The 26,866-nt window shown below is 45.5% G+C and overlaps 2 protein-coding genes across 4 annotated transcripts in view; one reads left to right on the top strand and one right to left on the bottom strand.

The window, feature by feature from the left end:
- Positions 1-1,555, bottom strand: part of PFN3 (profilin 3) — a 7,620-nt gene extending 6,065 nt beyond the window's left edge. For all 3 annotated transcript variants that reach the window (XM_059717743.1, XM_059717744.1, XM_006277389.4), the window contains exon 1: positions 1,467-1,555. The gene's annotated coding sequence lies outside the window, so the exon portion shown is untranslated. The remainder of the gene's footprint in view (positions 1-1,466) is intronic.
- MTARC2 (mitochondrial amidoxime reducing component 2) lies at positions 885-26,866 on the top strand. The gene is made up of 8 exons (XM_059717741.1): positions 885-1,135; positions 3,485-3,658; positions 15,286-15,448; positions 16,980-17,120; positions 18,900-18,961; positions 19,039-19,110; positions 23,345-23,516; positions 25,706-26,866. Exons 1-7 carry the CDS (start codon positions 900-902, stop codon positions 23,469-23,471), a joined length of 975 nt encoding a protein of 324 aa, XP_059573724.1. The 5' UTR covers positions 885-899; the 3' UTR covers positions 23,472-23,516; positions 25,706-26,866.

Below are 26,866 nucleotides of genomic sequence, written 5' to 3'. Positions count from 1 at the left end.
ATGGTTTTGCCACGTGCTCCTTTTTGTGCATGTAAGTTGGGCAAATCTGATGTATTTTTTATTAGAGCAACTCACATCGTTGGAAAAATTCTTTTTGTCAAGCTTTCGGGTATACCCTTCCTCATTTGAAACAGAAAAAGAGCGCACACCAACTGTAGACACTTCCTCTGCCTGATGAAGGGTATTTAAACCTGAAAGCTTGCTAAGAAGAATTTTTCCAACTATTTGAGCTGGCCTAATAAAAGATATCGGATTGACCCAAAGAACCTTGTCTGCCTGTGTCCTTAGACCAACACGGCTACAACCCACATTGCTGTAACTAGCCTGTAAATATGTAATGTAACCCCTTCTTTGCACCTACCCCTTGGCAACTGGAGCCAAGCTAAGCCGACTGTTTATCGGGTAAATATGTAACTAGCATGTAAATATGTAACTCCTTCTTTGCATGTTCTTGTACCTAGCTTGTAAATATGTCACTCCTCTGAATGTTCCCCTTGGCAACTCGAGGGGAGGTGAAGGGGATCGTTTATCACGTCAATATGTAACTATCCCAGAAAGGAACTACCCCTCAGGAAAGGAAACTTCTTTCCCCACCCCCCCACCTCTCCTTACTGGGAGCCAAATCATCTGAGGAAAACTTAACCCTAGCGATCCCAGCGGGCAGCCACCACGAGCCGAGGGCTGAGAGAAGCGTTTAGTGGCTCAGCCAGCTCTGTGGATAAGGAATAACCTGACAGATTAATTCAACCATCAATGGAGGGGGGGGGGGAACAAAGAGGGCGTCCCTCGGCCTCTCCACATCCCCCACCTTCCCCAGCGAGGCGGGGCTCCCCGCGCGGCCCGGGGGTGGCCGGGGAAGGGCGCGCGCTGGACCGCCCCGGGTTGCAGCCGCAGCGGCCATGAGCGGAGTCGGCGGGGCGGCCTATGTGGGGGCCGCCGCGGCACTGGCCCTGGCGCTGGCGCTGGCCATGTCCGCGGCGCTGGCCTGGCGCTGGGGCGGGCGGCGGCGGCGGCTGCAGCAGGTGGGCTCCGTGGCCGCGCTGTTCCTGTACCCGGTGAAGTCGTGCGGGGGGTCGGCCGTGCGCCGCGCCGAGCTCACCGCGCTGGGGCTGCGCAGCGGGGACCTGCGCGACAGGTAGCGTCGGGAGCCGCCCGGCCCCGTGCGCGGGGTTTGCTGCCCGGGCGCCTGGCCAGGGGGGCTCGCCGCGTGCGGAAGGGAGGGAGGGATCCCCCTCCCTGCTCAGACTGGTGCCCCCCTCTGCAGCCAGGGGAGGGGTGTGGGGCACCGCCACAAGTTCAGACAGGGGTAGAGCACCTCTTGGGCGGGTTGAGGTGGGCCAGACAGAAAATTGGGGGTTGTGCTATACATCTGCTGGCCAAACGTATTCATTTTGTTTTACCAATGCCCACTTAAAGCAGCGGTTCCCAAGCCATGGTACAGGTACCGCCAGGGGTGCGCAAACAACCTGTCAGTCGTGCAGGTGAACAGATTTCTTAGACTGACTGTCTGTGACAACGCTGTGCTGGTGGTCCTTCAGGTTGAACTGAAAAATGCGCTGGCGGTACTTGAGGGTGTATCATTTTAAATTGGGCGTGTGCAGTCTGGTAGAGTCTGGGAACCGCTGCCTTAAGGCATTGCACCGCTGTGGACTGTGGGTAGCGTTCCTTCTAAGTGGCGTGGTGTGCGCAGCCGTGCAGGTGCGCTCATGCCGTGCTGCCAGGCACACCTGTGCGGCCGTGCACGCCACGCCGCTTAGAGGGAACGCTGGCTGTGGGCTGCACTAGGGCAGGCTCAGCAGTGTGGGGGAGGCGGGGGGCTTGGACAAGGGTGGTGTTGGGAGGGGTGGCTATATTCCCCCCACAAACCATCCGCTAACACTAACCCTAGGTTCAAATGAAAGCTGGCTAGAAACTCTCCAGCTGGAGAGTTGTTCCACTTTTTTTCAAGCACTTATTTGGTAGCTGGTTGGCTCTTCTTAGCGTCCTTTTTTAGGGCGTGACAGTCACTTTGCACGTATGGCCAATCTACATTTAGTGTATGATTCACCAATGGATTGTGTGATCATTACTTTGCACATGTGGCCGGTCTAAATTTGGTGCATGATTCACCAGGGAATTGTGTGATAATTACTTTGCACGTGTGGCTGGGCTTACTTTGCCTAGGTGGCTGTCTAAATTTATTGCACAGTTCACCAGTGAATTGTGTGATCCTTACCTTGCACATGTGGCCAGTCTAAATTTAGTCCAGAATAAACCAATGAATTGCATGCTATATGTAATGCAGGGGTCAGCAACCCCTGGCACGCGTGCTGAGCGTGGCACGCAAGGCCATCTTGCTCGGCACACCACTGCCAGCCCGGGCTCTAAGCAGCTGCTACCAGCCACAGAGTCCAGGCTGCTCCTAGCAGGCAGCTGGGAGGCTGCAAGCCCTGCTGCAAGCCCTGTTGCAAGCCAACTGGGCTCCGTGGGCTGGCCGTGGTCAGGAGGCTGCTCCAGGCTTCAGCAGGTCAGCACTCCAGCACCTTCCAAGGTAGACATTGTGGTTTTTTCGGCACTCTGGCCAAAAAACGTTGCCTACCCCGATGTAATGTATAGCAGGGGCCACAGCAACTGTTTCTAGAAGCAGGATGTTGGCTGCCATAGTTTCCCTGCTTTATCTGTGGCAATTTAGGGTGTCATGTCTTGTGTTGTGTCAGGATTGGTTGCTGGGTTTTTTTTATCCATGGCTTTTTTTGACCCCTGGATATTCAGGGGTCAAAAAAAAAACTGTGGAAAAAAAAACAGAGCAATGCACACTCATCCAGCGCATGCTGCTGAAAAGCAGAGCCAGGCTGCCCGGAGCCACGCTCTGCTGCCAGTCAGGCTCCGTGAGGCAGAATCGCCATGGCTGCAGCCCTGGAGGCCCCCAGATAAGGTTGCTGGGGCCAGCCCAGTGCTGGCCCCAGCTTCCCTTACCCCACCCAGGGCAATTTGTTGCGCACCAAAGCACATGTGGCATGAGCGTTACCCAGGGACAAGAAGTGGTGGCACAAGGTGCACCACCGCTACTTGTCCCCAGGGAACCAAATATCCATACATGTCTGGACCTGCCCAATACGTGTATATTATATTTTAAATGTGTGGATGCCGTTGTCTTAGTATGGAATCTGGCAGTAAGTTCCTTAGTAAGAAACTTCTGATAAAATTCTTTTGTGCTGTAGATTCTCAGTTCTATCCATTTTCTCTACTTGTCCAATGAAGCTTTTCCTGAGGGACATCACTGTGTTGAGTAAGGACAAAAGAGGGTTGAGGGAAGAATCGGATTCTTCAGGAATCAGGAACCTGAACAGTGCAGGAGAAAATGCATAAGCTCTATGAGGCAGGGAATCTCTCTCTATGTCTGCACCTAGTTCTTTGCACATTGATGATATGGCATAAGCACAATGTAACATTTGTGATGTAAGTGTATATATATATATATTCCTCTCCTTTTCTTAAACTATAGGTTTTGGCTTGTAATTAAAGAGGATGGACATATGGTCACTGGTCGGCAGGAGCCTCGGCTAGTGCTGATTTCTGTAAGCTGTGACAATGGCTACTTAACGCTCAATGCACCAGAAATGAAGGAGCTGCGTGTTCCTGTTGAACTTTCCAGGAAAAATCAAGTGCATAACTGCAGGTACAAAAGGATAAAATGTACTTATTTTCTATCTATTAAATAAACCCACTTACTGCAGAAGAGAAAATATTAAAGACCATATAGTAGATCTCTCAAATAAGTTATGATCTTCAGAGCCTTAGTATAAATATCAGAATTACTCACGTGTCTTTAAGAGGCAAGGATTTTTGTGGGCAATGCCTTTTATTAGGCTTGTGCAAAGCTTTGGTCCCTGATTCGATTTGGCCCGATTCGGTGGCCGAATCTCCGAATCTGAATTGAATCAGAGGACCCTTTAATCTTTCTGAATTGAATTGGAACCCTCCAAATTGATTTGGAGAGATTTGGAAAGATCCGGTGATTCGGACATAGACAGAGCTTTAAACGTTTTTTCTATATACCTCAAGGTACCAGGCGGCTCATCAATGCTGCAATGCTGGGGTGCATGGAGCATCCCATAGGAGCACAGGGGGCTCCCCAGTGTGCTCTGCAGCAGACCTAGAAGTAGACCAGAAGCACTTCTGGTCCAATTCCAGGTCTGCCAGGGAGCACACAGGGGGCCCCCCCGCACCCTACAGCTCAGTGACTGGTGTCTCCTGGGTCTGTGGGGGGCACCTGGGGTCCCCCTGTGACTGATCGCCAAGCTGGGGAGGTGCGGGGAGGCCCCCCAGTGCGCTCCCCAGCAGACGCAGAACTTCCGGGTTTGCTGCCGAGCACATGGAAGGCCCCCCGCCTCACTCCTGTGGGACGCTTCATGTGCCCCACCATCATGGCATTCACAAGCCACGCTGGTACCTCGAGGTATGTAGAAAAAACATTTAAAACTGTGTCTATGTCCGAATAGCTGATTCTCCGAATTATCATCAGATCTTCAGATTCGGCTGAATCGAATCAGGGACAGTGATCCGAATCAACGAATTGAATCACTATCCCTGATTCGGGCCAAATCTGAATCGAATAGAGCCTGCTTCACACGCTCCTACCTTTTATTGGACTAACTGCATAATTGGGATAGAGTTAGGCAAGTGTTCAAATGCAGTGCATTCTTCTTCAGGTCTGACCTGAAGTGCAGAAGGAGATGCAGGTCTGAGGTGATTTTCAGGTCTGACCCATGGAAAAATACATTGCATTCAAAAGCTTGTCTATCTCAACTATGTAGTTGGTTCACAAAAAAGGTATCATGTACAGAAGTTCTTGCTTTGCATATTTCCTGGACTGTCACAGCTACAACATCACTCTGGCACTACCATGTGCCTTTACGTTATTTTCTGCATTTTGTTTGCCTGGCTGGTGCCTCTGAAAATCTTGGTAATGCGTATAGCTGCTTCTTGATTTTCAGGAAGATATGCATCATCATAGACATGCAACTGGCAAGTTAGCATTAGTGTGACAAAATATTTTACCTTTATAATGAATCCCGTTTGGAAAAAGGTGAGTACCTAGGAGAAAAGAGGATGCTTTTTTCACCTTCAAATGTCTTTTGGTAGTTCTAAATGTTATGAATCTACCCAGCCATGTTGATAAATATTTGTTATTTGATTGGCAAAATAGCTTACCATTTTTTCTAGCGACTAAAGAAAACACCAGGTATATAAAGAACTGTGGTTGCTAGCTCTGCATATAAATAAGTTGCTGTGGAAACTACTGTTGACTAATGTAAATCAGCTTTTTTGTTTACATGAGAAATGCAAATTGGCAGCGATGACACACCATAAAAGTATGGAGAAAAATAGTTATTTAAAAAAAATGTTAATTTGTGTGTATTCAGTCTGATCAAAAGTGTTCTAGCTTAAAAAAAAATTCTGAAATTTGATTTTTCAAAATTTGATAGAACATTAGAAAAAGATTTAAAAGTAATTAACATCCATAAATTATAGTTTTAAACAATGAGCGATTATGTAGTACCATATATTTTTATATACCTCTGGACTTTTCAGAAGCAAGCATCCCCCCCATTTTGCAAACACAGAAAATGAGCTGTAGGGACTGATTTGCCAGAGGTCAATTTGTGAGCAACTGGTACATCTAGGAAGAGAACTTGGGTCTCCTGACTCCTAATAGATAACATTCCATTATAACTTTGCTACACGTAAATGGCTTAGACTGAAAATTTCCATACCAGGTACCTGCCTAAGGTTGAAGCTTTGTGAATGGGTCAGCCATTTCTAAGAATGAGATGAGGGATAAATACTTTGTTTTGCACATTGGTCAGAGTGAGCACCACAGCCCTGGAATGCTTCAGGGCTGCAGCCTTCAGTCTGACTGGCAGGAGGCACTGTGGCTGCCAGGTGCTCCAGACAGCGCTTGCTCTGCTCAGCTTAGCTCACTACTCCTGGTCTGGATCCAGTTCACCTGACCGCTCTGGCCCATGCCAGACGAGTTCCTTGCTGCATGCAGTGTAAGTGGCCAGGGCCTGTGTGTGCTACATGTGGCAGGCAGCTCTGTGAGCTGGATGATAGGGCTGTATCTTTGACACCCTTGCCATGTATGAATTTAAGTAGAGATGTAGCAGCACAGGACAACCGTACAACATGTTTATGGCAAAAAGATTCTCCATTGGGGATGTAAAAAATGGATTTCAGCATGGGGTATAAAATTTTTAACAGTAACTAACTTTGGTTACTGTTATTTTGGATGCCTAATTTGGCATACCTTGATTTACGGGGGGTACGTGTGTGGCGGGCCAGTAGGGGGCGTTCCTGCGTTGAGCCACCCACCTCCCTGTGCCCGACCACCTTCCAGGCTCTGAGTGCCTCCCTGGGGTGCCTCCCGTCCAGCCGACCCCTTCCCTTGAACACACCCGCTAGCCTGGGGTTCCCGCTGCCACCATCCAAGGCTCTGGATCACTTCTGGCTCTGCACACCTTGGAAAACACAGGCCTGATCGTCCAATGGGTACTAGACCCAATACAAGCACTTGGGGCACTTCCCCAAGTCAGGGGCTTATTAGGAAACCTCCCTTAGTCCACCGACCTAAGGGGCCTTCTCGGCATAATTTCGACCCACCCCTCAATAAGTCTCCCACACCAGTCACAAAGGAGAACTTTATTGATTACAGGGGGTAGGGCGGAAACAGGGTAAAAGGTAGAGCAGTATCATAGAAATCTTACAGGAATATCAAAGGAATCCCATAGAGCAAACCAGGGTGGCTGAGGTAGCCGTTTAAACACGCATCTGAGTTACTGAAGCTAAACATTGAATTGGATCTCAAGTAGCTTACTCACTCGCATCGTCCAGAGGTGGTTGTTGTTTCCTCTGGAGGCAGGGCACTCTTGGAGCATGCGGTGACGAGGAGAGAGCCAGGTTCAGATTCACCTGGATGACCGCATGGCTAATAGCTGCCTTCTTCTTGGACCGGGCCCTTAAATAACCTCTCTGACCTCAGCAGCCCAGTCCAATCGAAGCTGCCAATACTGGCTACAAACTGACCAATCTCCCAAGCATCCCTGGCCACCTGGGCCCGCGTGCAGGGCCGGGCCTTTCTCCCCCCTGCCCAGGTGACCAGAGCATCCGCCTCCCAGGTGCCCGGCTTTTGTCATGCAGACCAGGTGGGAGATCCCTGCCCTGAGGGATTCAACAGCAGCCTCTCAGGCTGTTGGAGACAGGTCTCTGGAGAGGGGCACCAACGGTGGCATTTCTGCCACACTTCCCCCCCCTCCTTTACAAGCTCGGACACGGGGCCTCTCAGGGCCGTGGGTCCGGGCGTGTCGGGTCAGGGAGTTTCCACGGGATGCCAGAAGAAGAAAAAGGGAAAAACCTGGGACATGAAACAAGTTAAGACAATAACATACAGAAACCATAAAACTTGATGGCAGTCTTACACTAGTGATCTCCTCACTAGTCCTGAGTCCCAAGGACCCACTACCCAGAGTCCTTTCGTGACAAGGCATCCGCTATCACGTTCTGGCTTCCTTTTATGTGTTGGACAGTAAAATTAAATTCCTGCAGCTACCAAGACCAACGTTGCAGCTTGGCATTGGTGTTTTGCATGGTCTGCAACCACTGCAGTGGGGCATGGTCCGACAGGACGGTGAACTGTTGTCCCCACAAATAGGGCTTCAGCTTGTTCAGGGCCCAGACGATGGCCAAGCACTCCTTCTCGATGGAGGACAGGTTTTTCTCCCGAGGGATTAGCTTCTGGCTGAGGTACGCCACGGGGTGCCGTGTCTCCTGGTGCTCCTGTAAGAGCACAGCTCCCAGTCCTACGTCGGAGGCATCCGTTGCCACGTAGAAGGGTTTATTCTGGAGCGGTGCCTTCAGGATCGGTTGTTTGACCAGGGCAGCCTTGAGGGTGTCAAAAGCTTCCTGGCACCCCTGCTTCCAGACCACCGGGTCCGGGCTGCCCTTCTTGGTCAGCTCGTGCAGCGGGGCTGCAGTTGCTCCAAACCCCGGGACAAATCTTCGGTAGTAACCCGCCAGGCCAAGGAAGGCTCTGACTTGCTTCTTGGTTTGTGGAGGTGGCCAGTCTTTAATGGCCTCGATCTTGTCCCACAAGGGAGCAATATGACCTCCACCCACACGATGACCCAAGTACACCACCTCTGATAGTGCCCACTGGCACTTCTTGGCTTTCACTGTGAGACCAGCTTGCTTGATCTTACCTAGCACGGTGGTCAGGTGAGTCAGGTGCGACTCGAAATCCTGACTGAAGATGGCGATGTCATCGATGTAAGCCATGGCAAACTGCTCACATCCTTGCAGCAGATTATTGATCAGTCTCTGGAAAGAGGCAGGCGAGTTGCACAAACTGAAAGGTAAAACTGAACTCGTATAGCCCCGTAGGTGTGGTAAAGGCAGACTTGGCTATGGCATCTGGGTCCAGGGCCATCTGCCAAAATCCTTTGGACAGATCGAGAGTTGAGATCACCTTGGCTGGGCCCAGGCAATCCAGCAATGTGTCCATCCTGGGCATAGGGTACGCATCGGGGTGGTAATGGCATTCAGCTTCCGGTAGTCCACACAGAACCGGATGGTCCCATCCTGCTTCCGGACGAGTACCACTGGACTGGCCCAGGGACTCATTGAAGGCCGGATTACCCCCAACTCCTCCATCTCTGTGATCTCCCGTTTTATTTCTTGCCTCACCTTCTCATTGACTGGGTAATGTCGGGAGTATATAGGGCGATGGCTGCCCGTCTCTATCGAGTGTACCGCCAGGTCCGTTCTACCTGGTTTATTAGAGAACACAGTCTCAAAGTCCTTGAGTGCTGCGAGCAGCTGGTCCTTGTCCTGGGAGGGCAGATGGTCTGGCAGGCGGAGATCCTCGATCCCTGCCTCGCCATCCCAGTCTCCATACATGACCGGCTCCTCGGGGTCCTCCGGAGTTCCCTCAATGGAGGGGACCCAGAATACCATCTCCTTCCTGTCGTAGTAGGGTTTAAGCATGTTCACGTGAATTGTCTTAGGTTTCCTACCCTTAATACCCACTACATAGATCACATCATCCAGTCTGTCCAGGACAGCATGAGGACCTTCCCAAGCAGCTTGCAGCTTGTCCGTTTTTAGTGGCAGGAAAACCATCACATTCTCACCCCGCTCAAAGGTACGTAAGCGGGCCTTCTCATCATACCAGGACCTTTGCTTCTCCTGGGCCTGTCCCAGGGAGTCCTGTGCCACCTTCATCATGTCAGTCAGTTTCTGATGGAAGTCAAGCACATACTCCACCACGGAGGTCTTTGTGGAAGCGATCTTCCCTTCCCACTCCTCTCTCACCAAATTGAGAGGACCTCGCACTCGCCTCCCGAACATCAGCTCGAAGGGCGAGAACCCAGTGGACTCCTGGGGCACCTCCCGGTAGGCAAAGAGCAGGTGCGGCAGTTTCTCATCCCAGTCATTGGGGTTGGAGTCCACATAGGCCTTGAGCATCCCTTTCAAGGTCCCGTTGAACCTTTCCACCAGCCCATTTGTCTGAGGGTGGTAGGCTGTGGTCTTAAGGTGTTGCACCCCACAGCAGTCCCACAGGCACTCCATTATCTCCGCCATGAAGTTCTCACCCCGGTCCGTCAGGATCTGGGAGGGAAAACCTAGCTGGCAGAAGACCTTGATAAGGGCATCAGCAACCGCGGGTGCCTCGATGGAGGTCAAGGCAACTGCCTCCGGGTACCGCGTTGTGTAATCCACTAGAGTCAATATGTATTTCCTTCCTCTACGAGTCCTATGCTTCAGCGGTCCCACAATGTCCACTGCCACCCGGTGGAAGGGTTGGTCGATGATAGGGAGGGGCTGCAGGGGAGCCCTTCTCTTGTCCCCGCTTTTGCCCGTCCGCTGGCATGTCTCACAAGATTTGCATAGTCCATCACATTCTGGGCAATTCTGGGCCAAAATAGTTCACCTGTAACCGCTGGCGTGTCCGTTCCCTGCCCCTGTGACCAGCACACGGTAGATCGTGAGCCATGGCAAGCAATTGCTGTCTGTATTTCCAGGGTACTGTGAGCTGGCGCTGGGGCTCCCAGGTCTCGGCATGGTTCTTTGGCACCCACAACTGATAGAGAAGCCCCTTATCCCAGACCACCTATTCCCTTTTGTCCGGAGTGAACTCAGTCTCTTGCTCCTGAGCCATTTGCCGGAGTCCCTCCAAGCTGGGGTCCTCCCAAACCTCCCGCTTGAACTCCTCTTGCCCAGCTAGGCAATCAGCAGGGAGTTCACACTCACCCACAGGGACTTCCTGGGTCTCCTCCCTGTTAGTGTCACCTCCCTCTGCCACCGACGGAATACACACCTCCCCGGGACTGTCACTTAACCCACCCTCGGGGTTACTGGTTCCCTCTGGGACCAGGGTGCAATCGCCGTCTGCAGGGGTCCCTTCCCCTGTGGCCAATGGTGTGGCTTTCTCCTGGGGGTTTTCCAACCCCCCTTCTTTAGACTTCCTGCTCTGCAGGCGAGTCACCGCATGAACAGTGTGGGGCTTTGACTCTTGGGTCTGTTCCCACCTCCGGAGCTGGGCTTCCTGCTCTATAAGATCCCGTCCCACCAGGATGGGGACCGGAGCCCCTTCTAGTACCCCCATTTCCAGGTACGTTGCACAGTCGTTCCACATGACGGGTGCATGGGCTACCGGTACCGTCACAGGTGTGGGCCCCACCCCGTGAATAGTGAGGGTCTTCCCCGGGATTATGTCTGCAGGCGAGACCAGGTTGGAATTAATCAGTGTCACACTGGCCCCCGTGTCCAGTTCCCCCACAAGGGTCCTCTCCTTCACCGTGATCATGGTCCGTTGGGGGGCCATCACCTCCTCTGAGTTTGTGATCCTGTAGCAACAGACACTCTCCTCAGAGTGGCTCCGGCCCTCCCCCTCACTGCTCACGGCTGTTGCACGCCTGACGGGCTTGGGTCTAGTGCTTAGCTTTGGGCAGTTGTGGCCCTGCTCCCCGCAGTTATAGCACCCCCTCTTTTCCGAATTGGGTGGTCTGCCCGAATCTGGGGCCGCCTTGCGCTCTGCAGGAGGTGGCCCTCTTTCCCCTTTTTGACCTGGGCCTCCCTTCCCCCCTCTTTGGAACCCTTTTTGCTCCTTCCCAGAGTAGGGAGGCCTCTCACGGTTTAGCAACAGTCGGTCTGCAATTTCAGCGGCCTCGTAAACATTTTTGGGGTCCCTGACCAGGGTCTTAATCTCTCTCGGACACCAAAAATAGAATTGTTCCAGCACCAGGAGATAGCGTGCCTTATCTAAAGTGTCAACCTTGGCTTCGGTTAACCATTTAATGTAGGTGTCGTCCAACAGGGCCCCATAATCAGTCAATGACTTCCCAGGTTGTGGGCGCGTATTCCAGAATTTCTTCTGAAAATACTCTGGTCCTAACTGGAACCTTTTAGACACTGCCGCTTTGAAGGCATTATAGTCATCAGCTGCGTCTGAGGGCAGGCTGTTCAGGACTACCGCCATGTCACCCTCTACCAGCGCAGACAAGTACATCATGATCTTTTCCTCCGGCACCTTACAACGCTGGGCTTGTTTTTCGAAGTTGCTTAGGAACACCGCAGGATCGTCTCCCTCTCGGTAGCGAGCGAAGGCGGAGACGTCCAGTTTGGGGTGTCCCCCGGACGCTTGCGGAGGATTCGCGTTTCCCCCGTTGGTCTGCAACTGGAGCTGAGCGTCGAGGTTTTTCTGCTCGAGCTCCATCTGCATCCTCTTTTCCTCCATCTGGGCCGCCAGTTGTTCCCTCTCGTGCTGGGCTTCCAGGTCCAGCCTTTTCTCCTCCAGCCGTCGTTGTTCCTTCTTTTCTTCCCGTTGTTCCCTTTCACGGTGAGCTGCCAGCTGCTCCTTCTCGTGCTGGGCCTCGAGCTCCAGCCTTTTCACTTCCAGCTGTTTCTCCTCCAGCCGTCGTTGTTCCTTCTTGTCTTCCCACTCCATCCTTTTCAGCTGTATCTCATGGAGTCTCTGCCGCTCCCTCTCGGAGGGTGATCTCCTGGCGGCCTCCGGGCTGGACGAGCGGGAGGGTGTTCCTGGGTCAGGCTCAGGACTTGCCGAGCATGAACCTGACACTTGTTCTGACTCACCGGTGCACAAGAGTTTAACCAGCTCATCCTTCTTTAGCCTTCCCGTCGCGTGAAGGCCTCTCTCTTTCGCCAGTTCTTTCAGTTCGGCTACAGTCATCCGGACATACTTGTCTGCCATCCTGACTCTCTACCCTATCCAGTCAACCCGATGCCAAATTAGAAATTGTTTGCTCAGGAGATTTCAGTGACTCTATTCCTTTCCCCAAATTATGCCTCCTATACAGCAGGTTATTCGGATCCCACCGCTCCCACCATGTGTGGCGGGCCAGTAGGGGGCACTCCTGCGTTGAGCCGCCCACCTCCCTGCGCCCGACCACCTTCCAGGCTCCGAGTGCCTCCCTGGGGTGCCTCCCGTCCGGCCGACCCCTTCCCTGGAGCACACCCGCTAGCCTGGGGTTCCCGCTGCCACCATCCAAGGCTCTGGACTCACTTCTGGCTCTGCGCACCTTGGAAAACACAGGTCTGATTGTCCAATGGGTACTAGACCCAATACAAGCACTTGGGGCACTTCCCCAAGTCAGGGGCTTATTAGGAAGCCTCCCTTAGTCCACCGACCTAAGGGGCCTCCTCGGCATAATTTCGACCCACCCCTCAATAAGTCTCCCACACCAGTCACAAAGGAGAACTTTATTGATTACAGGGGGTAGGGCGGAAACAGGGTAAAAGGTAGAGCAGTATCATAGAAATCTTACAGGAATATCAAAGGAATCCCATAGAGCAAACCAGGGTGGCTGAGGTAGCCGTTTAAACACGCATCTGAGTTACTGAAGCTAAACATCGAATCGGATCTCGAGTAGCTTACTCACTCGCATCGTCCAGAGGTGGTTGTTGTTTCCTCTGGAGGCAGGGCACTCTTGGAGCATGCGGTGATGAGGAGAGAGCCAGGTTCAGATTCACCTGGATGACCGCATGGCTAATGGCTGCCTTCTTGGACCGGGCCCTTAAATAACCTCTCTGACCTCAGCAGCCCGGTCCATTCAAAGCTGCCAATACTGGCTACAAACTGACCAATCTCCCAAGCATCCCTGGCTACCTGGGCCCGTGCACAGGGCCGGGCCTTCCCCCCCGCCCCCCCAGGTGACCAGAGCATCTGCCTCCCAGGCGCCAGGCTTTTGTCATGCAGACCAGGTGGGAGATCCCCACCCTGAGGGATTCAACAGCAGCCTCTCAGGCTGTTGGAGACAGGTCTCTGGAGAGGGGCACCGACGGTGGCATTTCTGCCACAACGTGCTCAGCACTTTCAGAATGTCAGGCTGTTTTGAGGCAAACAAGGTTCTTTGGGTGAATCTGATATCTTTTATTAGACCAATTTAAATAGTTGGAAAAATATGTTTAGCAAGCTTTCAGGTTTAAAAATCTTTCGTCAGGCTGAGGAAGTTTCTGCAGTTGGTGTGTGCTCTTCCTGGATGGAATGAAAAGTAAAGCAGCCAGAGGCTGGTCTGGTCTGCAAGTAAGATAGGCAGTCAGTGAAGATGTGAATTGAGGAGTCAGTGGGTGAGAGGCAGGCCCGGTGAGGGGGATGAATGTAGCAGTTAAATAGTGGAGGCTGTTTTGATGCATTTCAATTGTTTTACCTGAAATAACTTGTTAACTTAGAAAAACTTGGCCAGTGGGCTCTTGTACTGCTTTTAAGGCTGGCAAGTCATCTTGTAGTAAGTGTGTGTGTATATATGTGTATGTACACACATATTTTCTACACAATGACTTGCCAGCCTTAAAAGCAGCATGGGAGTCCTCTGGCCCTGTTTTCATATATATATATATATATATATATATAAACAAACAAATAAAGCTTTCTCAGGAGCATACATATAGCTAGCAGTCTGAGTAGAAATAAGTTGAATATGAAAATGATGGTAGAAAAGGTTGAAATATTCTGAAACTTCTGTTTATTTATCCACTATGCTTAATGCTGTTGTCTGAGAATTTCTTGTGCCTTTAATGAACTTTATCTTCCTTTTAGATCTAAATGACCATTTTAAAGATAACACCACCAGTAATGACTGTCATTGAAATGTATTGCCATATGGCTGGAAACATGGTCTGCTGTTAGCATTTCCTACCTTGTAGAGTTAGTTTCCATATTAAATCCTCACCTCTCTATAGAAAGAGTATCTCATTCCATAATGTATGGAACCAGACATTAGAACTCATTGGGAACTCTGTGAGAGAATTTTCAAATATCCCTTATTTTTTGTTTTTTGTATTTTCATGTTGGGGGAAATGTTAGTTTTCTAGAACAGCTCACTTTTGGGGACAGTTTATGTGATGAAGCCTTGCATACCTTGAGATCCTTCATAAACTTTAGTATTATTCTTGAACTGGCAAACCTGTTTTTTAGCTGATTTGACTGAGCATGTAGAATTCAAAGAGGATATAAATAGCTTCTTTAAAAGTAAACCATGTTACAGCCTTACCCCACTCACTGACATGAAACAACAAATTAAATTTTCTGTGTCTTACATATTATTTGATATCATAAGTTCAGCTGACAAGGTCTTTGGGTGACAATCTCTCAGTTTTGGTTTGAATCTTACCTCTAAAAATTGAGGCAAAACTCCTTTAATGACAAGGGTTGGGATTAACAAATGTTAACTTTAGCTGTTATGTTTGAAGTTGTCATTCCCTTGTTTAATTTAATTTAATCTAAATTGGTGTTGTTTTGGATAGAGATTTTTCTCTTTGTATTGTTGACATTCATGTAAAATACTTTTTTTTCTTTTTATAACCAACGAGAAACACAGTACCCATTTGTTACAGTACCTTTTGTGCCGGTTAACTTTGTCTGCGTACCAATCTTGTTCAGTCTGTAAGAGGAGAGACAATATATTACTATATTCAGTAATACAAAAGACTTTCTAGTATTCTAGTTACCTGACTGCAAGGAAGTAGTATTGCATGTGCTTGATTGTAGGCTCTTGTGGGGTGGGGAGAGGGAGTGATTTTTTAAGTAGGCCTGTAGGGAGTTTTGGTGGTTCCTGAGTTTAAGTCAAAATCTAAATTTTCCAGCTTATTGTCCCTCAGAAAGCCCATTTACTACATTTTTTTTTCATTTGTATAGTGGGATGTTTAACTTTTAAGTGTAGAGATGAAAATAAGTATATGAGAATTCTCAGCATTCAGACTAAATCTCTGATTTCTTTTGTAACCTTTTAGGATCTTTGGATTTGATGTCCAAGGCAGAGACTGTGGAGATGAGGCAGCTGAATGGATCACCACATTCTTGACTACAGAGCCATATCGACTAGTGCACTTTGAGCCCTCTATGATGCCCAGAAATTCAAAAGATACCATGCCTTGTTTCCGACCTACAGATAAGGAAAGCAAAGGATCTATTTTATTTCTTTTTATACAAAAAATCCTGTATGCATCTTCCTCTGCCTAAACTTCCCATCCAGCAATGTGGTAACCACATATTTAGCTTCAAGCATACAAGTAGTCTCCTTGACATTGCTGGGATTATTTACATGCTTAAATCTTGCTTTAAATCCTTTTAAAGTTATTGTACATGGAGAACTAGAGATTCTGTGAGGAATCAGTACAACACAAGACTAAGTGGCTCCCTGTGCTTCACTGAATGAGAGGATGGGGTTTGTGAAGGCAAGTTGCCCAGTAGTGTATGCTGAAACCCCCTCCTCTTCATCTCCCTCTCCTGCCCCGTGATGTATACCCCTATCTTTTCTCTTCTTTTGTTTCAAGAAAGTAGGCTAGATTCAGCTCTGTAACAGTCGATTAAAGCTTCTGGGGAAACGATGGCAGCTCTTCTTCACCTATGCAACAGGGAAATGCGTGTGAGCAGGGAAACTATATGTTGTGCTAAAGCAGTGCTCTCACTGGGCACCTTTCAGTTGTTAGAATCCAGTGTCCTACTATCCTGTCTGCTTCTCCTAGCCTCCACTTAACTTGCTGTCAGCAAAGCTAACAAGGGAGGCAGCATAGAGACAGTAATTCTTTTCTGCCAGGTGGGAGTTCTCAATAGGGCACAGTGGGCTGTGCTGGGGCAGGAAGATGCTTGCATTTTTGTGGATCAAGGAGAATGGGAAATAATTTAATGTTGATGTTATATGAGTAAATATCTTTGCAGGTCCCGTGATAGATTGCATCTACTCTACGGAGAAATACCATTTATGTAGATTGAAATAGGAAAGTAATAATGTAATTTAGTAGTTCCTTATCTCAGTCTTACTAGACCTAAAGAGAATGGCCCATTTTTGATATTTCAAGGAAAGACAAGCAATAATATCCCATAGCAGAGGTTCAGACATGCCAACAGGCTCATGCTGATCAAAGGGCATGGAAAGAAAAGCTAAGCTCTATAAAGGCCAAAAGAAACTTCTGACTGGCAGAAAGAAAACTGGAAAGGTTTTGAACAAAGTTTTTAAATTCTAGATCAGTTCACATGAAAGCGCTATTTAGAAGTCATGTATAAAAAGATTAATAAATGTTTAATCAATGTTGTTAATCATTAACTTGCTGTTACAGAGTCTAAAAGGCCAGGGAATTATAATACCTTCTGCTGATATGCTTAGAAGTATTTGTAATACAATACCTTGTTGATCTTATAACAGTACCTGACATCTGTTGTTAATCTATTCATCCTTCATAAATTGAACGTTAGTATTAAAGTTTGACCAAGTATAGTTTACAATGGTTTACTCTACTGGAAAGGGAGAAATTACTTTTCAGTTTATTACACTTGAGGAAGCATTTGGCTACAACAGCATAAGACTCCCTGGCCACCAGTTCACACTTACCTGTTTTTTCACTATCCTATCCTGCAGCCTTTGGCTGTTTGACAAACATGTTCCTATGGCAGCTTTAGGATTTGTTTGTGTTCCTGTGTATAATAGATTGCCTATCCTGACTGCAGCCCAGTTATGATCATCTCAGAAGCTTCATTGGAAGATCTAAATACAAGACTGGAGAAAAAAGTTAAAATCCAGAACTTCAGACCCAATATTCTTGTTACAGGTTGTAGTGCCTTTGAGGAGGTAAATACTATGCAGTAATCAAATTGCCATATGTTCACAGACAGGATGGATTTGCATTTTATAGACTTAGCTAAATTAAACATATTTACAGCATATGCTTTTGTGAGCTGGAGCTCACTTCATCAAGGATGTGCGCAGAGGCCTCTCCCAGTACTGGGTTAGATCATTTCTGAAATTCCCAACATTCTCCTACTGGGATTGAGCCTTTGTATTCAAAGAAGGATTGCAGTAGGTAGGTATTAGACTAATAAGGAAAGAATGGCTATTTTCATTAAAAACAGTAGTTCCACAAAAATGGTGACTTAAAATAAGAACCTAGAGTGTATACAAGGTTAACTGCCAAATATAAAATTGGAACAGCCACACATGGGCAGAAGGGTTGTGGGTTTGTTTGGTGGCTTGTTTGTTGTTTTCTTTTTTTTGGGGGGGGGGGGGGGCACGGGGGGAGGTCAGTATTCCTAATAGTACAATACTGCTGGGTCCTTCCTTCCAACTTTACTCCAGTGATGGACTTTGCTGTATATAGAGCTGGTTAAAGGATGCAGAAAGCATGCTTGTTAACATTTATTTGAATTTGATTCCCTGAAGATGTCATGGATTGAATGTTGTTATTCTCAAATATTTACCAAATAGTTTGTGCAACAGACTATTTCAAGGGTCTGGATTGATTTATAATTTAAAACATGGTTAGAGTTGTCAGTTAATTTATTCACAATGAATAATTCACCCAGGTCTACCTATATTCAAAATGAATTTGTGCTACCAGAAAAGAACATATATACACCCAGAAGTGTTATTAAGGGATCTTACATTTTGGAATTTTTTGTCTTGGAATGAATTTAATATTTTTGTATTTAATGTAGACTAGTAAAAATAGGGCCCAAATTTAGCAACCCCTTAAATGTGTACTTAACTTTACCACTGTGTATGGCTTACACTATTATGGATAAGTGTACAGGATTGAGTCCCAATACTATTTTATATGTGCAAATCAGGGACTAGTTAGAACTATTCTGAGAACAATCATGCTATTATTACTTGCCAGTTCAGGAGTGCCCAGGATCATAATTCCAGGCAGTAGAAAACTAGGTGCCTGGTGAACCATTGTGATCCCAGGGTTGGGACTGCTAGTCAGCTGATTATGGGTCTCAGCCTTGGGACCACACCAAAGCTGGTTCAAGACCCCAGTGTAGTCCTGGGCCTGGAACCAACTATCAGCTGATTGTTGATCCCTACCTCAGGACTGCACTGGGGTCCAGAGACCCACTATGCAACTGGCATCAGGCTGCATGGCAGGGACCTTGCCCCACAATCAATTTAAGGTGCAGTGGAAACCAACCACAACATTATTACACAGTTTTTGGAATAGTTTTGTGGCTTATTTCTCATATTATCGTGCCATTACTTGCATGAACATTTAGCTGAGTTACTATTTAAGACTTGATTAAATGGTTAATCATGCCTTAAGTGTAACCTCTTCTAGGGACCCAACTGACCTGCTAACTGATGTAAATCTGCTTTAATTGTTTTGTCTTAATAGATAGAAGATCAATATATTATATAATAGAAATGCTTTGTGGAGGATAAATGCATTGATAACATATTTTAATAAAAAAATAGCCTATTTGTGACACTATTATTTAGGGAGTATAAGAAAATATGATGCTGTAAAATAGTGCTTATTTTTTATAGTAATAACTATGCTTAGAATCAAGTCCTGGAAAATGGTTAAGTGCCAGTATGTCTGGTACATATTGAATCAATGTTTGTTTCCCTTAGGATTCCTGGGATGAAATCTGCATTGGTAGTGTGGAAATGAAAGGGACGGTGGGTTGCCCCAGGTAAACGTTGAGAAAGATACTGGAAGAAAAAAAGGTTAAAAAAAACTTCTGTGGTCTAACATTGTGTGTCTCTTCAGGTGTATTTTAACAACTATTGATCCAGAAACTGGGATCATGGACAGGAAGGAACCGCTGGAAACACTGAAAAGGTAATAAAAATATGTTAGTGCTTCTCATCTTTTGCTTCTGTTAGCAAGGCAGATATGGATGATTGCCAGTTAGCCAGCAAAGTTTAAAAAAAATCCATTTTGAAATACATGCTGCATGTCACTGTGCACTCCTAAAGGTGTCTACATTTGGCTCAGTCCTATCTTGTCCTGCACAGGTGCACTGTATTGAAAAGAGGACTTGATGCAGAGGCATAACAGGGCAGTTCCACATGTGGGGCAGCTACGATACATGGGGCAAAGCTGGTAGTATGGCCAGTTGCTGCTGGAGCAGCAGCAACTACACCTGCTTTCATGCCCCCACACATAGGCAGTACTTGGAGCTGATGCCCTGGTCACCTTCCACTCAGTTATACTACTGCCTGGTTCCATCTTCCCCCTCTTACACACTTTCTCTCCCTCTCCCCTTCCCCAACCCAAGAGCATGAATAATATGGGTCAGACTGGTCGCATCACCTGTTATTAAGATTCTCAAACATTTCCTGTTTTAAAAGCCCATTTGAAGTTGCTTATAGCTTTGCTAAATTTGAATGGTATGGGCTGAATTTTTCGATGCTGAGTATGTCTCAGAGTGGGGGAGGAAAAAACTGGGGCATGGAGGGTAATGCTGGGAGAGAGAAAAAGTGGAGCTGGGAGTAGCAGGGTGGCAGTACTTGGGATAAGAGTAGGTGGCAAAGGAGACTGAGACTGGAAGCCTTCATAAAGAAGATGAAGTAAACAAAACTTTCCAAACTTAAATGCTCCAACAGCAATCCGCAGCAATGTCATCAACCTGTCCAACAAAACTCTTAGCCCTGTTGAATGTCCGCACGGTCTTGTGGTCATTCCTTCTTCCCTGCTACACAATTCAAGAAGGTATAGCTGTATGGGGATCTCAAGGCTTTTTTCTACTGCCTTTAAAGGAATACTTCTGTGACCCAGAACTACACAATGACCAAGTTACCACAGACTTGCCCTCTGTGCAGCACAGGATGAAGGACATCTCCATCTGAGGGTTCTAGCCTCACTCTGACCTGTACATAAGTTGTTTCCATGTTTGTGCCCACCCTGAAGTTGTAACATATAAGCTGGCTGATACTATGGACAAAACAGCACACACACAGGAAACTGAGAGAGAACATTCCAACCCTGAGTTTTACAGAACAATACCAGAGGGAACTATGCAAGCTCTTAAAGATGCTACCTCCAGAAACACAGAAAAGGATCTTTTTTCCTGGGCTCTCAGGAACCCAGACCAGGCACCTTTTTACTTGTTATTCAAGATCTACCAATGTGACAACCCAAGATGGCCCATTGTCTCTGGTGTTGGCATCATCACAAAGGGAGTTTCTGGCTCCATTTACTCTATCCTACTCCCATGTGCCTCTGGAGCTGCCAGCAAACTTCCTAAATAAACTAGGCTGCGTTGATCCAGACAATGGCACTGCTTTTGTTTCCGTTGCACTCTCCCATTTTTTCCATGCACACAGCTATTTCAGACTTGGAGACTCCATGTACCTACAAATGAACAACCCTGCCATGAGCACATGCATGGCCCCCCTAGTATGCCAATATATTTAGGACAAACCTTGAAATCTGTTGGGTGCCCTCTTATCTGCCTAGTATCCTTAAGGTACATCAATGACATCTTCATCATGTCATGGGAAGGAATCTCTAGATAAATTTCACCAGGGTTTTAACAACTTCCACTTATCTATCAAACTTACTTTTGACTACTCAACTCAGAATCTTCATTTCTTGGATGTCACTATGAAACTTTACAATAGTCACATCACCACCACATTGTATCAGAAATTAACTGACTGATACAGCTACATCCATGCCACTAGCTTTCATCCTAAGCACACCACTAGATTCATCATTTACACAACAAAGTTCTACATTTCACATGTATCTGCTCTGATCTGCCCAGGTGGGATGTGCACCATAAGGAGCTGGAGCAGGGATTCTTATACTTACAATGCAATCCCAAAACTATAGCCACTCAAATCAATACAGCCAGACTCAGACCCTGCTTCAACCAGCTACGATACCAACCCTGTAACAAAGACAACAGAATCCTTGTTGTCACCTACAGTCCCCAGCTTGAACACCTTGGACACATCATTAACGACCTTAAACCCCTCCCTCTTGGAAAGAAATAACTATCTCAAGGTAGCCTTGGGGTGCAAGTCTGTCCTGGCTTACAGGTAGCGCCTCAATCAGCATCATTCCAGCAACAGACTACTTAATTCCTATTCTCACCATGGCACTAGGCCTTGCAATGTACCTACATGCCAACAGTGCCTGCTCATCAACACAGATCAAGCAGTCAGTCACACAAAAGCCCATGGCAGAACACTTCAGTCTCTCTGGACGTTCCATCACTGACCTCAGCTGTTCTTAAACAACAAAACTTTAAAAGCCAACTTGAAGGTAAAATTGCAGAACAAGAAATCATCCGCAGACTGGACTGTGTTAAGCATGGTTTAAAATAAACCAAGACTACAGATTCTTATCCCATTAACTAGGCTACCTATATAAGTCCTCCCCTTTGATTTCTTTAACTTACTTTTGCTTCTCAGCAGTACCTCCTCCTTTCCTTTCCCTTTTCCTTCCATTTAAATTTAAATTACTTTATTCCTTTCTGTTTGCTCCTTTCCTCTTCCTCTCTGAAAGTCCATTCATAGCATTTAAGGAAGAAGGCTGCAGCCTATGAATGCTTATGCCTCTCTGAACAAGTGCCACCCTGCCCTGGTTTCTATCTAGAAATTAGAAATATAGTAATTCAGTGGCAGGGGTAAAACCCAGTCTGCTAAGCGAATATTCAACCACCTTAACAATGAGACTATCCTCACTTCCCCTGCAAATTTCCTGTTTTATTCACTATCCACTTTCCAACTTCTGCCCACAGAGTAGATCCCTAGCATGTATTGGATGAGACTGAGGTCCTTTTTGAGATATATATGTAAATACATACATATATGTATTTGTATAATACATACAGACAAGGGGCAGAAGTAAGGTTTTGCAATCTATCTATATATGGTGTGTGCTTAGATGCTTAGGGGTTTTTCATGTATAATGCATATATGTTACATGTGTGTCTGAATATAATCAGCCAAGGTTCTTTGGGTAAATCTGATATCTTTTATTAGATTATTTATTAGACCAACTCAAATAGTTGGAAAAATTCTTAGCAAGCTTTCAGGTATAAATACCTTTCCTTTTGTATGCAAGCTTTTCCATTCCATTAATTGTTTCATTAACACCAGGTTAACTCTTGTCTATGAAGGTGACCAAAATGGGAGATCAAGTGTTCTGTAAACATGGCCCTATAAAATAATGCTTTCTTGATGTAAATTGGTATACCATCAGGCCTCAGTCTTGTAATTGCCTATGTGTATGTCTAAAGTTACTGCCATAAATAATTTACTTCATAATAGTTCAGTTAAGCATGTGTGAAGAATATGTACTGGATTTGGTCCTTAGTAACTTTCTTTCCTATGTCAGTGTGCTGGACAGAGGATTTAAATGGATCTGTCTGTAAAACTAAATAAGCTTCCTTCATCCATTCAGACACATTGAAAGTGTATTGGTACTTGAACAGATCTTGCAAATAGTTATGTAAGAGAGATACTTTAGGCACACCAGGAATCTCACTGAACTCGCTCACTTCAGTATTCACCCTACATTGTAATTTACATAACTTTTTACTCAGTGGTCTACTGTTGCCAGATGCTGTACTTTAATATTTAAAAAAAAAAAATCTTAAACTAAAATCTTTACTCTTTGTAATCGTTTGAAATTATGGGCCTCAAATGTTTCTATACCTTTTATTTTCTTTCACTGCCCTTATTATAGGGTTGTTTGTGTGTGCTGGTTAGACTATTTTCATACTATGTTTTTCTTTGGAGTTTGACTCTTTCTACATGAGTATTCTGGTAAATGGTACAATGTGCTGAGAGTTGAGATTAGACAGTATCAGAAATGATGATTTCTAACTTAGACTTACTTTATGCTAGTAAAGCTGTGTCAAAACAAGAACATTAAACATTACATTGTATAGGGCACTTCTGAAAGGAACCTTATTTCATAATTTGAAACATACACGGAATCTGAGTACCTATATATGTTTAACTGCTGTATTTCATGCAACACTATAAGATGGAAACTTCACTTCTTGAAACTATGCTTTAATTTATCACAGCTGATAACATTCTTCTTTTCTCTGCAGTTACCGTCTGTGTGATCTATCTGAACAATACTTATACAAATCCAGTCCTCTCTTTGGCTGGTATTTTGGTGTTGATAAAACTGGAACAATTCAAGTTGGAGACCCTGTCTACAAGATAATAAAATGATAGAAGAAGCATTTTGAGTAGAAGATACTTTCTTTACTCTTACTGGTGAATAATCTTTTTCGAAGTGTAGTGCCTGAAATAAATTTTCTTTATAATTTCTTGAGATACAAGGTTCTGTATGTTGCATTCCTTGGGATTCTGTAAGGTCCATTATCTTTAATTGGATCATGTAGCGTACAAGTTCCTTGACACTGTGTTGTCTGCCAAAGTGCTTTTTGCACCCAAATCTTTATTTTTTTTTCCTTTAGACTATAAGGGATGAAGGCCCAGGTCCAAAAAATACTTGAGCTGCATAAAACTAACTTTATGGTGTCTGGTCCCCATAGAAGTACCTACGACTCTGATTTAGGCCTCCTGGTATAATACATGGAGATAGGAGATCCCACCTGAGAGGGATCTCCTATCTGAAAACAGCATGCTGAGCTGAGAGCTGCCTGAGCTAGTAAGGAAGAGCTGATAACAGGAGCTTGTTTTAAGTCCTAGGAGTTGTGAGCAGCACTCAAGTGCATTACTCAGTACTAGACAGGCAAGGTTCTTTGAGTAGATGTGATAGCTTTTATTAGATCAACCGAGTAGTTGGAAAAAAGTTCTTAGCAAGCTTTCAGGTGCAAAATCACCTTTCTTCAGGTATAGGGAGTCTTTGACTCCAAGAAATGAGAGAAGCTGAAACTGTGACAGGATGTTGGTGAGAATGTAAACAGGTAGAAATTAGGAAAACAAAAGGTAAAACGGAAGTGGGGGGAAGGAGGGGAAAAAAGGCTAAGGGTGAGTAAGGGAGACACTACAGTGGTAGTAATACAACGTAGAAAAGAGGCTGTCTGTGAAAAAGGAAATAGCTGGAAATTTGGAAGACAAAGGGCAAAAAAATAGGGAAGGGTAGGGGAGGAAAGGAGGGGGAAGAGAAATGTAAGAGGTCTGGTCTCACAGGTACCTGGTGAATCCAATATCTATACTGAGTCCATGATTTTTTGTATCCAGTAGATTTATGAAGTGAAGTTCATAGGCTTGTCTATGAAAGGTGTTTTATAAGTTCCCTTTGAGGATTAGCATTTACTCAGTACTAATCTCCACTTGGGATTCACAGCCTGGAACCCTGTCCTGAAGGTTGATACTTAGGGCCTTTTTCAAGAGTGGATTTTATATGCTTCCTCTTTACTGCCTCCTGCCTCCCCCCCACCAGACACACACCTTTCAGTGGTGTACGGTAGCTCATTGTCAAGAGCACCCAGGATATGGGAGACCTAGGTTCAATTGCTGCCTCTATCTTTGGGGATTTGAATCCTCATCTCCTACTCACTAGGCTACAGGGTGTTCTGGGATAGGGCTGTTTTTCACCTCTTCTGTTGAGTTTAGTCCATAGTATATACAATCATTCAATCATTCATGATTCATTGGTTCAGAGAGTTGGAACAGTACTTGGATCAGAAGCATAGTTCCCAAAGGACTATGTGACTGTATAGATGGAGAGTCATGCTCGCTATTTTCTGTGGATCCTGAATCCTTATATATATTTTTCTTGCAAAGTAGAATAGCTTCAGCCAGACAGGTGGTGAGCCCCCCGCTTCATAATGTGATGATTGTGTCACCCTCCTTGGAGGTGGTAAATGTGTTGTATTTGAATCTCTTCAGGCAGAACAGGGAATAGGTCTTGGATCTCCCCCACACTGGACACATCCTTCAAACACTGAAGTTTTACATAATATGGATCTGCTAGCAGCTGCTGCAGCCTTTGTTTTTGTGCAGAGTTCAGTCTGATAAGTGTGCTTTCAAGGGTCCTACCGGATTGCACCCTTCAAGTGAAAATAGGCAAAAGAATGCCTACTGTTTGGATCTGTACAGGATTTAGGCATGGAATAGATGTTTTGTTACTCAGCGCTCAGTACAGAGGTGTATTGGGGCATATGCAGAAGCAAAACTTTGTGTTGGGGAACTTTTAATGTTGAAACTTTAGGCACTTTCAGAATCAGTGGCAGAGAAGTGGAAGTTTTGGACTTAGGTGGAAGATGGACACACACATCTCTCATTGATCTGAGTCAGTGTCAAACACTTTCATAATTTTATATACATTCTAATCTGCAGAATCCTGAAGTAGCAGAAGGACAAGTTGGAGGATGATAGCTATATGCTTCCTTCTGGGGTAGCATACATTTTTAATTTACACATGAATTCCAATATCTTGAAAATGGAACAAAACAGCTTTTGAAATAGTTTTATCTCTTGCTACTTTATTACAGGTTGGTAGAGAGTGGAAGAAATTTGAAGTAGCCAAGAAATGAGTCAACAAAGCATGAAGCAGGTAGACTGCTTTGGAGTTTCGGTTCTTTACTTTTTTGTGTGGATATTAAATTGAGTTTTTTTTTTTAATGTTCCTAGCTGACACCATAATAAACTGATAAATCAGGCTCTTATAACTGATTAATTTAACCATTTACCAGACTTGAGGGGGAAGGGGAGGAGTGTGTCCAGAATAATACGAACATTAGTTTATCCTCAGCAGTATCACTGACAATAATGCATACAAGTCCCACTATCAGCCACCGTAGAAATGTAACATTGTTGTAACTGGATTGTTATGTTCATTGCAGTGACTGGTGGCTGGGAGTGGAATAACAAGCATGTGTTGTTTTGGGCTTTTATTTGGTTTGTTTTTTATATATAGATGCATCAAAATAATCCAATTGGTTGAAGAAATTATAGTATGTATCACAGGACCTTAAAATATTCAAGGCTGAGAACTTTTGCAATATTCAATGTTGTTGAGCAAAGACAATGTGCTGACAGGTAAAATAAATTAGTTAAGTGTGTTCAAGGGAAGGTATTCTTTCCTGTGTCAGAAAGTGGAATAAAGAGAGCTGTATAATTGCTCCTTGCCATAGGTGAATGTTTAAATTATCCTAGCATGACATATTATAAGTAATGCTGTGCTAGTCATGTTATATTTAACTATGTTATTGTTATTGACTGTAATCATTTGGGAAGTCAGTTATGTTTTCAAGTAAAAATGTTACATCCATACTCTTGCTTTTGAAAGAAATGTCAAGAAGTTCAACTCTGATTTATACTCTGTAAAGAAAGCATTTTGGGTTGATTTTAGCTTAATCCTAAAAAGCTCATGCTTTTGAGCCTAAAGAACTGAATGAAATGTAAATGCATTAAATTTACAGTACTTAAATGTGGCCTTTCTGGAAGCTGAGAACATTTAAATATTTTAATAGAAATGTCTAACTTTGTTTAACTGATGGAAAAATTAGTTATCTGATTTGCACTAAAATAGCTCAAGGAGCTTCACTGAATAAATGGGCTAATCAGACAGCATTAAATGATTTTCTAGAAGTATTAACTTCAAACTGTAAAACACTTTAACTTTGGAAATAAATACAAATCAAAACTATAAA

The sequence above is a fragment of the Alligator mississippiensis genome, chromosome 1 (assembly GCF_030867095.1).
Source record: "Alligator mississippiensis isolate rAllMis1 chromosome 1, rAllMis1, whole genome shotgun sequence".
Taxonomy (NCBI): Eukaryota; Metazoa; Chordata; order Crocodylia; family Alligatoridae; genus Alligator; species Alligator mississippiensis.
The sequence above is the reverse complement of the archived record's forward strand: the minus strand, read 5'-3'. Positions and strand labels throughout refer to the sequence as shown.